At 43.9% G+C, this 14,104-nt stretch overlaps 1 protein-coding gene across 1 annotated transcript in view; it reads right to left on the bottom strand.

Moving 5' to 3' along the window:
* LOC141917553 (BDNF/NT-3 growth factors receptor-like) overlaps positions 1-14,104 on the bottom strand; it is a 243,026-nt gene that overhangs the window by 111,804 nt on the left and 117,118 nt on the right. The window contains exon 13 of the mRNA XM_074810810.1: positions 453-641. Within this exon, the coding sequence (XP_074666911.1) occupies positions 453-641 (189 nt within the window). The remainder of the gene's footprint in view (positions 1-452; positions 642-14,104) is intronic.

The raw sequence follows: 14,104 nt of genomic DNA, 5'->3' as shown, positions 1-14,104 counted from the left end.
GAAGAGAAAGCCTTGATGCTGTGCAAGCACTGTTAAGCAATAGGCAAAACACTGGTATGTTATCAACACTGTTTTAGCCACAAATATAAATATTGACTTCTGGTTCTGACCCAGGATGTGTTTTATCCCAAGAATACATTAGGTGCACAGGACTGGCCAAAGACCACTGAAATTAATGGAAAGACTACCAGGGACTTTGATGGAATACAGATTGGGCTTTGAGCCTAACACTGCTGAGTTCATTGATTCATCACAAGGGCTGAATTTGGCTTTGACAGATGTAAAGTAGTTCATCCCATGTACCAAAGTACTCCTTAACGAATTGCATACATTTTAATTCCACCCTTCTACTCCCAGGAATTTACACCATTTTTCTGTTAGCACTGCTAAGGAGCCCCAGCACTTGCACCAAAAAACAAAAAACTGAACTACATATAGGCAATTGTACTTACAGTTGTCTGGCTTGAGCTGACTTTTGGCAATTCCAAAGTACTGGGGATTTTCAATTATGGGAATCTTTGTCATCCCAATGATGACTGCATCAGGACCCCCCTCAGAAGAAGATGGAGTGTTACTGCCATTTGAAATGTGATGGAGGGGACTTGCCGAATCATCATCATTGCTGATAACTGAAGAAGGACCTAGAGTTAGAAACAAAGATTCTCCTGTAACTCAGAACATTTTCCCTCCCTCAGACAATTATTTTTTTTCTTTTTTTGACCAGTTTGTCCTCCATCCCACTAGTCAAGAGCACTCTTTATGTCCCTTGCTGATCTTACCTCAGGAATTTTATACATCTGGCCATTAAGAGTGGGAACGTGATATAAATTTTTGTACTAGAGATCACCTAGCCTAAACACATCAGGGTCTAGCATACCGTGTCACTGGGAAAGATCTCCAAATTTGATTAACTCCTATCATTCTCAGAAATAAGCTATGAAATACACACATTAACTTTTTTACCTTGTGCCTTACTCTGATCACACTGCAATAATTCCTTTCCCCACAAAGCCAGAAAACATCTGCCTTCCATTTGAGGTGGCATTATAACGTGACAACAGACATGGAGGAGATGGGCTCATCCTAATGTAGGAAACTCTATGATTCCTGAAGGACAAAATGGCTGAGAGCCAAAATCCAGAGGACAATTTGCACAGTTACAGTAAGTGCAAGGCAGACACTCAGAAGAGCAGTGGAAAACGCTCTTCCCACCTCCACCATGAGATCTGGGGTCTTTTTACAAGGGCTTGTCCAGCCCAGGTGAACATTTCTCTGCCTTATGAGGCCCCATCAATATCCAAGTCTAATGACCTTCGAGAAGAGAGGTTTATTTTCATCAGTAATTTAGTGATAATTTTGGGGTTTTTCTCAGTTTGTGCTTTGTATTTTTAATGAAAGCACCATGGAAATAAAACCTTATAAATGGGTAAAAATAACCAACCTGCTTAGCAGAGTTCCACTTATGTGAGCTGCAGGGGCCTTCGATCTAACACCAAGATCAGAGCAGATAACATTTGAACTCTTGCGATTGAACCCCTGCTAGCTAATTCTATGTTATATCATCTAGTTTACATTCAGAATTCAAAGAAAATGAGCATCACCATTAAACAATGACATTTTGCCTAATCTGCCCATTGAAGAGCTGACAAGAGACCACAAATATCAATTTTCAGATCATTCTCCATCCATGGTAACCAGGGATTTTGGGGTAGCATTCACATGTCCTAGAATGGCATCCTCAGATGACACCTGTGTTTTTCCCGCAGGCAAAAGTGAGAGGCAGGGTGACAGCAGTGTTCACAGCAATCAAAGAAGGGAGAAGCAGATAGGACTTTGGGGAAGACAAAGCTGTGTTTACTCTGAATCAACAGCCACTCCTTTGGAGCCCCAGACAGGTTTTAGGTTGAACAGAAGAGGACAGTGCAGAGGCAAGATGGGGATCTGAGTATCACCTGCACATAGATGGCATCTGTGTTTGCAGGAAAGTTGGGGGATGTAGAGGGAGAGAGGATGGGAACCAACAGCAGATCTTGTGGATGCTTCATGGAGGGCAGGAGAAAAAATGGGGAGGATATATCACACACACACACAATTAAGGAACAAGATAAGAACCAGGACAGGCCCAGACACATCAGCCAAGAAAGGGCAGCTTTAAAGAAAAAGAAACTTACAGTTTTGTGGTTCACGGTATCATAACAAAAGCACTTTATCATTACATAGCATGGCTTACAGGAATAAAACATAAATAATTTGGCATGTGGCTATTTCAACTACAGCTTTAGAGGCTCAAGCATACTCACACCCCTATCCTGCTTTCTTTTCTCCCAAATTGGTTTAATGGTGCATGAGGGAAATCTTGCCATTGTTTGAAAAAGTACTTCCTCCACTGGCTTGAAACATTAGCAGCAATTTTTCAAATGCCTTGTATTTCACTGGAAAGTCACTGTTGACAAACGTAAGTGAAGACTAGATCTCTGCAATTTATCAAATGAAATACTAATACCAAGGCTGGTATGTCCTTACTGATCACCCAAATCCTCAAAAGACTGATTCTACTAGTAAAGCTACCAGGATTAAGGTTTTGGTGAAGATTTTTCCAATGAAATGCAGAGCCCAATAAACTGTTGGTCCCTCAGATGGCACACAAGACACATTTTTCAAGTGCATGTGAGTTTGTGTGCAGTAGAAATAGAGTGCAAACACATGAAAAGAACTTCATTTTTTTCTAGAGATTGTCATTAGGTCTCCAAACTTTCTGACTGTCAAGCTAATGACACCAAAAAGCAATCAGACAAATACACATTTTCTTGGAAACAATGCAGTCTTTTTATACTAATACAGCTTTAGTATGAGGGTCAAATCCCTTCCTTTACAGCAAATGGGTGAATTTTCTTGGCTATGCAATTAGGCGCACTCCTCTAAGTCTTTCATCCTTGCTGTTCTTTGCTTCACAGGAGGAGGCTCTTTTGTCATCATTTGCTTCTACCATGCATAAAGCAATGGCATGGAAAAGTGTCCATTACACATTTCTAGGACAGTAAAGCAGAATATTCAATAGGAACTCATAGCAACTATGTGGGTACTTGGCTGCTGGCCAGGGTCAATCCACCACACTCACTTAAGCAGTCTCAGGTAAAAAAAAGGCTTGCAAATACAGAATCAGAAAGAACATATGGTTCTGGTTTGCACTTGGCATGGCATTGTTAGCACGTATTCCCAGACTTTAGTTTAGATGGTCACAGTCACTGTATCCATCTACTCCCTCAACCTAATGTGCTGACAATATAAGCAATCTACTGTATGTGTATTTACCCTCTGAACTATAAAAAGATTTCTTGGAGGCTACCATATCCCACATCCTCCTCGCCACACATTTATGTGCATCACACATCACTTGAATTATCCCTGAAGTTACCGCTAATGGCTCAGCCATGCTAGGAGGCAATAGAAGTAATAATTATCAAAACCAGACAATTTTAGCTTTGTGGTTGGAGTCATGTAGTTAATCCAGGGATATATCTGCTTAGTCAAGTGTTACAAGGCAGCTCAGGTAAAGATGATTGCTTATAGTGATTACATTTGTGCTGATGCCTTAATAACTATGACTTCTTCCATGAAAAGGGATGTTGATTAATAGGAAGATGTATCAATAGATCTTGCACTAGCATTGGCTCTTCTTGCTTCAAGTCCTTGTTCCCAGAGAAACAAAGACCAGTCTGTGCAGAGACATGGTAATGGCACACCATCAGTCAAAAGCAGGACAGTGAGTGCATATCACCAGTCAGCATCAGCTCTGTTGGATTTTGAGCCTATACTGAATCTTCTTTCTTTTTCCTTTTAGGATGGATGTATTTTTTCACTAGTTAAATACCTTGTTCTCAAAAAGCACTTACACAAGACTTCTTTCCCCATGAGACTCACGTATTTGCTGTAGATTCCAAGAAATTCTTTTTTTCTGCATGATTAAAAGGCAAGTTTTATACTTCAGCAAGAACAGAGACTCAAACTTTCTTGTTATCAAGCTAAGATCCAAGTTTCTTAACAGAATATACATCTCTTTTAGCTCAGCTCTTGAATCCCTGACTATCTTCCACTTCCTCTAGAAGACAACTCATCAGTCATGGCTTGGCACACTTTTTTACTGACTGAGATGCTACAAGCTTTATTTTGAATGCTCTTTTACATTCCTAAATTCAACAATTATAGGCAACTGTGATATTAAATAATGTTTATGCAATTGCATATTAAGACTGCCATTGCATATTATTAAGACTGAATAAGACAGCCCAGACTAATAGAAAGTAATGCAATTGTACCAAAATTATTTTCTATTATTGGTCTTTTACATGCTGCATGCTGAATACAGGGAGTTGAATTAAAAGGCATAAATAGAACACAAAGGAAAAAAAAAATTCAAAGCTAGCTGAATAAGCTTTTCAAAGACAAACCTGTCTAGTCTCTCTTCAGGTGGTTGGACCTGTTCAAAGTAATTTCAGATTCATCTGCAAATTCATTCACAGTGACCTTATTGAAGTGATGCTCTTTGCTTTGCAACTGTTGATGCTTTTAATGTGGGAAAGCTCAAGGCATGGTGCTACTGTGCTTCCCCAGCACTTTGGCTGTGTGGAGCAATAGCACTTCTTGTCTCCCTCCACATTCCAACCTACCCCTTGTCTCATACCCCTATCCATGCCAGCTCCTGGAAACACAGACATTGGTGTTAGCCTTAGTGCCATCGCCTCACCACCTGTCAAACAATGCCCAGCCTGTTCCCGGCTAGTGATACCAGAGGAGGGAAAATCCCGAAATCGCATTCCTGGAAGAGAGAGAGCCCCAGCTTCCTGGCCATCTTTCATCTATATACTGAGCATGATGTTATATGAATTGGCATATTCCACTGGCCAATTTGGGTCCATTGTTCTGGCCATTCTCCCCTCCCAGCTTCTTATACACCTACACACGGGCAGGACATGGGAAGTTGGAAAGTCCTTGATCTCTTAGCAACAACTGAAAACACCAGTGTATTATCAACATTCTTCTCATACCAAATCCCATACTGAATCCAAAATGCAGCACTATTCTAGCTACTAAGAAGGAAAATTAGCTCTATCCCAGCCAAAACCAGGACAATCGGTAATTTAGGTTGAAAAGTCTGCATGCAGATTTTAGCTAATTAAATATTTCATCAGGCCTATTTGCTGTTGCTTTTAATCTAAGAGTCAAAAGCTGCATATTTGTTTGCTTCAGTTTCATTCTGGAGCAGTAACTTTTAATTAACTGTCTTTTTTCTCACAAACCTATATATATTTTTTATGTATGCACACATCGACATGCCTAGAGAATTCCAGAAGTCATAATATCTGCAAGGGAAGTTTCTGACTATGGAAAACTCCCAAGGATCCTCTAAGGCAGCCCTTCATAAAGCCAGGCCTGTTGGGAGCTGATGGGATTCACCTGACCAAGTGGGGCAAGAGGGTCTTTGCCAACAAGCTGGCCAGAATCATAAGGAGAGCTTTAAACTAGATTTAGGGGGGAAGGGGATGGAGTTTTGAGCAACAGAGAAGAGCTGCTGATGTATTAGGAACCAACAGGGAAACACGTACGAATTGCCTCAAAGGAATTGAGGCTTGTTCCTCTGAAAAGGTGACAAGGTCAACAGCCCAGCTGAAGTGTCTCTATACCAATGCACACAGCATGGGTAACAAACAGGAGGAGCTGGAACCCACTGTGCAGCTAGAAAGCTATGACCTAATTGCAGTCACTGAAACTTGGGGGGACAAATCACACGACTGGAGCACTGCAATCAATGGCTATAAACTGTTCAGAAGGGACAGTCAAGAAAGGAGGTGCAGGGGGGGTTGCCCTCTATATAAAGGAATGGATTGACTGCACAGAGCTGCCTTTGAAAAACAGTGATGAACAGGTTGAGAGCTTATGGGTAAAAATTAGGGTCCATGCCAACAAAGGAAAGCTCGTGCTTGGCATTTTCTACAGGCCACCTGATCAAGGGCAGCCTGTTCACAAAGCATTCTTACTTCAACTACAGGAAGCATCATGCTCACAGGCCCTGATCCTGCTGGGGGGCTTCAGTCACCCTGACATCTGCTGGGAAAGCAGCACAGCAAGCTGTAAGCAGTCCAGGAGACTCTTGGAGTGCATCAAGGATAACTTCTTAATCCAGGTGATAGACAGCCTGACCAGAGGAGCAGCATTACTAGACCTGTTGTTTACCAACACATACGAAGGACGTTTTTCTTAGAGTGCAGGAACTCTTGATTCCCATGTGTAATAAAGTGAGCAAGGAAGGCAGGAGACCTGCTCAAAGTAAAGTTTAACAAGAAAACACACAGGCAGTGGAACCAGGGATGTGTATCCTGGGAAAAATATAGGGACACTGCCCAGATGTGTAGGGATGGGATCAGGAAAGCTAAGGCACAGTTGGAGATGAACGTGGCAAGGGATGAGAAGAATAATAAGAAGGGCTTCTGCAGGTATGTTAAAAAAAAAAAAAAAAAAAAAAAGCAAGCCACCTGAGGAACCTGAACATACAAAAGTCCATGGGACCCAATGACATGCATCCCAGGGTCCTGAGGGAATTGGATGATGCAGTTGACAAGCCACTCCCCATATTTGAGAAGTCATGGCAGTCAGGCAAAGTCCCCAGTGACTGGAGAAAAGGGAAATATCCCACCCATTTTTAGAAAGGATAAAAAGGAGGACCCTGGGAACTACTGACCAATCAGCCTCACCTCGTTCACATTAAAATATGTCAGAACATATGGAAGGCAGGGAGGTGATTAGAGACAGCCAACAGGGCTTCACCAAGGGCAAATTGTTCCTGACTAATCTGGTGGCCTTCTATGATGGAGCGATATCAGTGACATAGACAGTGGATTGAGCACACCCTCAGCAACTTTGTAAATTACATCAAGCTGTGTGGTGCAGTCGATACACTGGAGGAAAGGGATGCCATCCAGGGGGAACTTGACAGGCTGGATAGGTGAGCCCATGTGAACCTCATGAAGTTCAACAAGGCCAAGTGCAAGGGGCTGCACATGTGTTGGGGCAATCCCCAATATCAATACAGACTGGGGGAAGAATGGATTAAGAATATCCCTGCATAGAAGGACTTGGGAGTACTGTTGGGTGAAAAATTGGACATGAGCTGACAATGTGCGTTTGCAGTCCAGAAAGCCAATCGTATCCTGGGCTGCATAAAAAGGCGGCCAGCAGGTCGAGGGACATGATTCTGCCCCTCTACTCCACTCTTGCGAGACCCACCTCACACTCACCTGGAGTACTGCATCCAATTCTTGGGCCTCCAGTTCAAGAAATACATGGACCTGTTAGAGTGGGTTCAGAGGAGGGCCACAAAAATGGTCAGAGGGCTGGAACACCTCTCCTGTGAGGACAGGCTGAGAGAGTTGGGGTTGCTCAGCCTGGAGAAGAGAAAGCTCTAGGGAGACCTTATTGCAGCCTTTCAATACTTAAAGGGGGCTTATAAGAAAGACAGAAAGATTTTTTACCAAGGCCTGTAATGACAGGACATGGGGCAATGGTTTTAAACTGAATGAGTGTAGGTTTAGATTGGACATAAGGAAGAAATTCTTTACGATGAGAGTGGTAAGACACTGAAACAGGTTGCCTAGAGAGGCCGTGGATGCCTCATCATTGGAGGTGTTCAAGATCAGGTTGGACAGGACTTTGAGTAGCTTGATCTAGTGAAAGATGTCCCTGCCCATGGTCCCTTCCAACCCAAACCATTCTATGATTCCACATTGCTCACTGAAAGCCATGAGGTCTACAGGACGCAAGGACAGATGTGCAGGGCAGTAGGTCTGGGACAGACTGGCTCGGCAGTTCACCCAAGAAACCTAATTCACAGGACAGAAAAGCCCTCTGGGAAAATTGGTGAAGTCTCTTATGCACGTTGGTTTTCTTAGTATTGATTGTGCAGGACCAAAGATGAGTGTCCTCTTCTCCTCTGGCTCTGCTCCACAACTTACTCTCCAGGGATGTCATCAGGGAAGCCTTAGCCTGTGGTACAAAGGTTACTGATTTCCTTCTACTTTCAGGCAGAACAGGAGGCATTTGTATAACAGATATCACAACCACAACCTGGTACATATCTTCAAAGTCTTAAGCACCGTAACCTCACAGTTTGTCCTCCATGAGATACATACTACTACTATTCCTGTTTTGGAGGCAGCAAAAAGAGTTGTGCACGACTCTCTGATTTGCCCAGTGATGCAGGCAGGATCTTTGTCAAAGTCACAGCTAGGAATTGGGAGGGACTGCTGGCCCCTGACGCCAAACCACTGACCCCTTTGACTTATATCCCTCTTCCAGCTACAGGATAAATGGTGACTATAAAGCTGCCCACTGCTTCATGGACACATTTGCACTGTCTGCTGCTCAGATGATGTGTCCTGTCATAAAGAATGATGAATTTGTGGCCTCTCATTATCGGTAGTCAAATGAAACAGATCTGAGACAAAAATCTAGCAGGGATGTGGTGTATTAATCAATACAAATATGTGAGTCAGAGAAGTAAGGATACAGGGAAGCAGAAAATTGTAAAGAAAGAAGGAAAGAAATAATGATTTCTCTTTTGTAATATACATCACCAAGACTATTCATTATAGCCACCTGCATGTTTGGATATCTAGGAAACGTGGGTAAAATGACAATCCTTCAAAAATACTACAGTGAAAAAATCACAGCAATAAGAATAGAGATCAGCTGGAATGCACTTGTTGGCATCAAGCAAAAAAGAATAATTCAGCCAAAATAAAATCCTCGTTGCCTTTCATTTCCTTTTAAAGCTATTATTCATAAATAAACCAGGGGTTAACAGTCCCATTTCTAGGGTTGGGAATGAGTTTCTCTGTTGTCTGGAAGCAACACAAGTTTCCCTATGCTTCTTAGACAGTCTTTTTCTGAGAGAACAGCAAAGCTACTTGTAGTAGTCAACTGGAACAATTTTGCAAATTCTATTTAGATCGATATAGTTAGACATAGTTAGAAGATATGTAAATATGGCAGACCATGGAGAAATTCTCCCTGATATTTAACTTAAGATTTGTTTAAAAAAAACTCAACAAGAACAAACAAAAAAAACCCCTCTTCACTAATGAAGCTATTTCCTTCCTTTAAACCCTCCCTGATTTATTTCTTAGAGTTCAGAGGCACTATATACAGGACTCTCCCATCCAAACAAATCAACTGAAAACATGACATGGAGAGCTATAAGAATGCTCAGAGACCTGAGGAAAAACTGGAAGAAATGAGGTTTATTTTATCCTAAAGTACAGATGTCTGAGGAGGTGCATGACAACAGCATTCAAGACTGTTGCATAAGCAATGGAACAATATTTATTTCATGTCTACACTGGACAGGAATGAAAAGTTGCATAATAAAATTGCATGAAGAGAGACTGAAGTGAAGTGTTAGGAAGACTTCCTTAGGCACTGGAATTGTTCATAAATTGAAATAGGGGAGGGACAAAAAAAAAGAAATTTGTAGGTTGAAAAAAAAAAAAATTTAGTAATAGTAACAAAACAACAGCAACAATAGTAAGTCCAAACATGTAATATACAATGCAGTTGTTCACCAGCCGGCGACCGGTACGCAGCCTACCACAGCAGCGATCCCAACCGCATCAGAAAATTCCACCGTGCCGACTGGAAAACGCAAATCAGAAATCACGCGTCTCCTTTATATGCTGAGCATAATGTCATATGATATGAAATACTCCAATGACCGATCCGGGCCTGGCCCTCTAGCTGTGCTCCCTCTCAGCCCAAGGAAAGTTAACTCTATCCTGGCCGAAACCAGGACAGTCTCCACCCCTTATTCCATACCATTTACACTATGCTCAGGTTAAAAATACATTCTAAGGAATCACGATCCCTTTACCGAGTCGCACAGATATAATTCCCTCAGTCTATGCGCCATACTTCCAAAATTTCTACCGAGATCATTTAGTCCAGAATTTGGGTTCCATCTGTCATGACAGTCTTTAAGGCTGGAGGAATGAGGTGGAGTTGGCTCAATCGGTGGAGCAGGAGGATTTGGATGTGGCAGGAGGATGTTGGGGGGCACCAATTGCAATAACAGGGTTATTTGACAGTTCAGTTCATTGGCTACTTTCACCTAAAAATCAAATCTCCTTGAGGCACACATCAGACTTCTCCATCCTTCTGCATTACCCACCAATAGCGCCAAGGTCCTTGGGCAAAAGTAATCCCACGCATGGGTTTATCTTTACGCAAGGCAGGAATAACCCAGACTGTCTTCCCCAGCATATTTTTAATGTGCACTACGGTATCTTTATACCCATCCACAGTATGTAGGAGATTTGATTGAGCAGGGTCAGCTTGCTTGGCAGATCCTCTGGTATTGACTAACCAGGTGGCTTTTGCTAAATGCACATCCCAGTGTTTGAAAGTTCCACCCCCCATTGCTCTCAGTGTAGTTTTTAGCAATCCATTGTATTGCTCAATTTTCCCAGAGGCTGGTGCATGGTAGGGAATGTGATATATCCACTCAATGCCATGTTCTTTGGCCCAGGCGTCTCTGAGGTTGTTTCAGAAATGTGTCCCATTATATGATTCAATTCGTTCTGGCGTGCCATGCCACCATAAGACTTTCTTCTCAAGGCCTAATATAGTGTTCCAGGCAGTGGCATGGGGCACAGGATATGTTTCCAACCATCTGGTGACAGCTTCCACCACTGTAAGCACATAGTGTTTGCCATGCCGAGTTTGTGGGAGCGTGATATAATCAATCTGCCAGGCCTCCCCATATTTATATTTTGACCATCATCCTCCATACCAAATGGGCTTTAACCACTTGGCTTGCTTGATCGTAGCACATGTCTCACATTCATGGATTACCTGTGCAAGAACATCCATGGTTAAGTCCACCCCTCGGTCACGAGCCCATCTATATGTTGCACCTCTTCCCTGATGGCCTGAGGAGTCATGGGTCCAGCGAGCCATGAATTTTTCACCATTATGCTGCCAGTCCAGATCCACGTGAGCAACCTTAATCTTAGCAGCTTGATCCACCTGCTGGTTGTTCTGATGTTCTTCAGTGGCCTGGCTCTTGGGTACATGAGTGTCTACATGGCATGTTTTCATAACAAGATTCTCTACCCGAGCAGCAATATCTTGCCATAATCACAGAATCATTCAGGTTGGAAAAGACCCTTGGGATCATCAAGTCCAACCATCAGCCCTACTCTACAAAGTTCTCCCTGATACCATATCCCTGAACATCTCATCTAAACGACCCTTAAACACATCCAGGGATGGTGACTCCACCCCCTCCCTGGGCAGCCTATTCCACTGTCTGATCACTCTTTCTGTGAAAAATTTTTTCCTAATGTCCAGTCTGAACCTCCCCTGTTGGAGTTTAAAGCCATTCCCTCTTGTTCTGTCACTAATTACCTGTGAGAACAGACCAGCACGAACGTCTCTACGATGTCCTTTCAACTACCTGAAAGGACGTTGTAGAGAGTGATGAGGTCTCCCCTTAGCCTTCTCTTCCTCAAAATAAACAGTCCCAGCTCCTTCAGTCGCTCCTCATAGGATTTGTTCTCCAGGCCCTTCACCAGCTTCGTTGCCCTCCTCTGCACTCGCTCCAGCACCTCGATATCTCTCTCGTATTGAGGTGCCCAAAACTGGACACAATACTCAAGGTGCGACCTCACCAGTGCAGAGTACAGGGGGACTATCACCTCCCTACTTCTGCTGGTCACACTATTTCTAATACAAGCCAGGATGCCGTTGGCTTTCTTGGCCACCTGGGCACACTGCTGGCTCATGTTCAGCTGCTTGTCAGTTAGAACCCCCAGATCCTTTTCTTCCAGATAATTCAGCAGCCCAGATGGGTTTGCCTCTGCGCTGCCAGTTGCTCCATTTCCACTGCTGTAACCACCCCCACAGGGCATTTGTCACCATCCATGAGTCCGTATAGAGGTAGAGCACTGGCCACTTTTCTCGCTCAGCTATATTTTTTTTATATATATATATAAATATATATATATATATATATAACTGACTCGAATTTACATATATATAACTGACTCAGTTCACCTTCTCCTTCAGCAGCTTCTGCGACCCGTTGTCTGGGGCTCCACACAGCTGCCTTCCACCTTCGATGTTTCCCCACAATGTGACAGGACCCGTCAGGAAACAGGGCATATCGCTTCTCATTATCCAGTATTTTATTATACGGTGGGGCCTCTTCAGCACACATTACCTCTTCCTCTGGTGCCATTCCAAAATCTTTGCCTTCTGGCCAATTTGTAATCACTTCCAATATTCCTGGGCGGCTGGGGCTCCCTATTTGAGCCCGTTGTGTAATCAGTGCAACCCATTTACTCCATGTGCCATCGGCTGCATGGTGTGTAGAAGGGACACTCCCTTTGAACATCCAGCCCAGCACTGGCAGTCGGGTTGCCAGGAGGAGCTGTGCTTCAGTCCCATTCACCTCTGAAACAGCTCAGACCCCTTCATATGCTGCCAGTATCTCCTTTTCAGTTGGAGTATAGCGGTCCTCGGATCCTCTGTATCCCCGACTCCAAAACCCCAGGGGTCGACCCCAAGTCCCCCCTGGTGCTCTGTGCCAGAGACTCCAGGTAGGGCCATTCTTCCTGGCTGCAGCATAGACCACATTTTTAACATCTTGTCATGTCCAAACTGGCCCGAGGGCTACTGCATGGACTATCTCCTGTTTAATTTGTTCAAAAGCCTGTCGCTGCTCTGGGCCTCATACAAAATCATTCTTTTTCTGGGGCACTTGATAGAGAGGGCTGACAATCTGACTGTAATTTGGAATGTGCAGTCTCCAGAAACCCACAACATCTATGAAAGCTTCTGTCTCCTTTCTGTTAGTTGGTGGGGACATAGCTGCAATTTTTTAATCGCATCCATTGGAATCTGACGATGTCCATCTTGCCATTTTACTACTAAAACCTGAATCTCCTGTGCAGGTCCCTTGACCTTGCCACACTTTATGGCAAACCCAGCTCTCAGAAGGATTTGGATTATTTTCTCCCCTTTCTCAAAAACTTCTTCTGCTGTATTGCCCCATACAATGATGTCATCAATGTACTGTAAGTGTTCCGGTTCTTCCCCCTGTTTCAGTGCAGTCTGGATCAGTCCATGGCAAATGGTGGGGCTGTGTTTCCACCCCTGGGGCAGTCGATTCCAGGTGTATTGGACACCCCTCTGGGTGAAAGCAAACTGTGGCCTGCACTCTGCTGCCAGAGGAATGAAGAAAAATGCATTGGCAATATCAGCTGTGGCGTATCACTTGGCTGCCTTTGACTCTAGTTCATACTGAAGCTCTACCATGTCTGGCACGGCAGCACTCAGCAGCGGCATGACTTCATTCAGTCCACGATAGTCCACTGTCAATCTCCATTCTCCATTAGACTTTCGCAGTGGCCATATGGGGCTGTTAAAAGGGGAGCGCGTCTTGCCGATGACTCCTTGGCTCTCTAGCTGACGAATCAGATTATGGATAGGGATTACAGTGTCTTGAGTGCTGTGGTATTGCCGTCGGTGCACGGTTGTAGTGGCAATTGGCACCCGTTGTTCTTCGACCCTCAGCAATCCCACAACAGAAGGATCCTCTGAGAGACCAGGTAACACAGACAACTGTTTAATTCCTTCTGTTTCCAAGGCAGCTATACCAAAAGCCCACCGATACCCTTTTGGGTCCTTGAAGTACCCTCTCCTGAGATAATCTATGCCAAGAATACATGGAGTGTCTGGGCCAGTCACAATGGGGTATTTTTCCCACTCTTCTCCACTTAGGCTCACCTCGGCCTCCAATACAGTCAGCTGTTGCGACCCCCCTGTCACTCCTGAAACACAAACGGGTTCTGCCCCTTTAAAATTTGATGGCATTAGGGTGCATTGAGCACCAGTGTCCACTAGAGCCTTATACTGCTGGGGGTCAGATGTGCCAGGTCATCGAATCCACACAGGCCAATAAACTCAGTTGTCCCTGTCCTCCACCTGGCTGGAGGCAGGGCCCCTCTAATGTTGGTCATAATACCCGCTAACGACAAATGGGTTAGTGTGATGT

The sequence above is a fragment of the Strix aluco genome, chromosome W (assembly GCF_031877795.1).
Source record: "Strix aluco isolate bStrAlu1 chromosome W, bStrAlu1.hap1, whole genome shotgun sequence".
NCBI lineage: Eukaryota > Metazoa > Chordata > Aves > Strigiformes > Strigidae > Strix > Strix aluco.
This window is presented reverse-complemented; position numbering and strand designations above follow the sequence as displayed.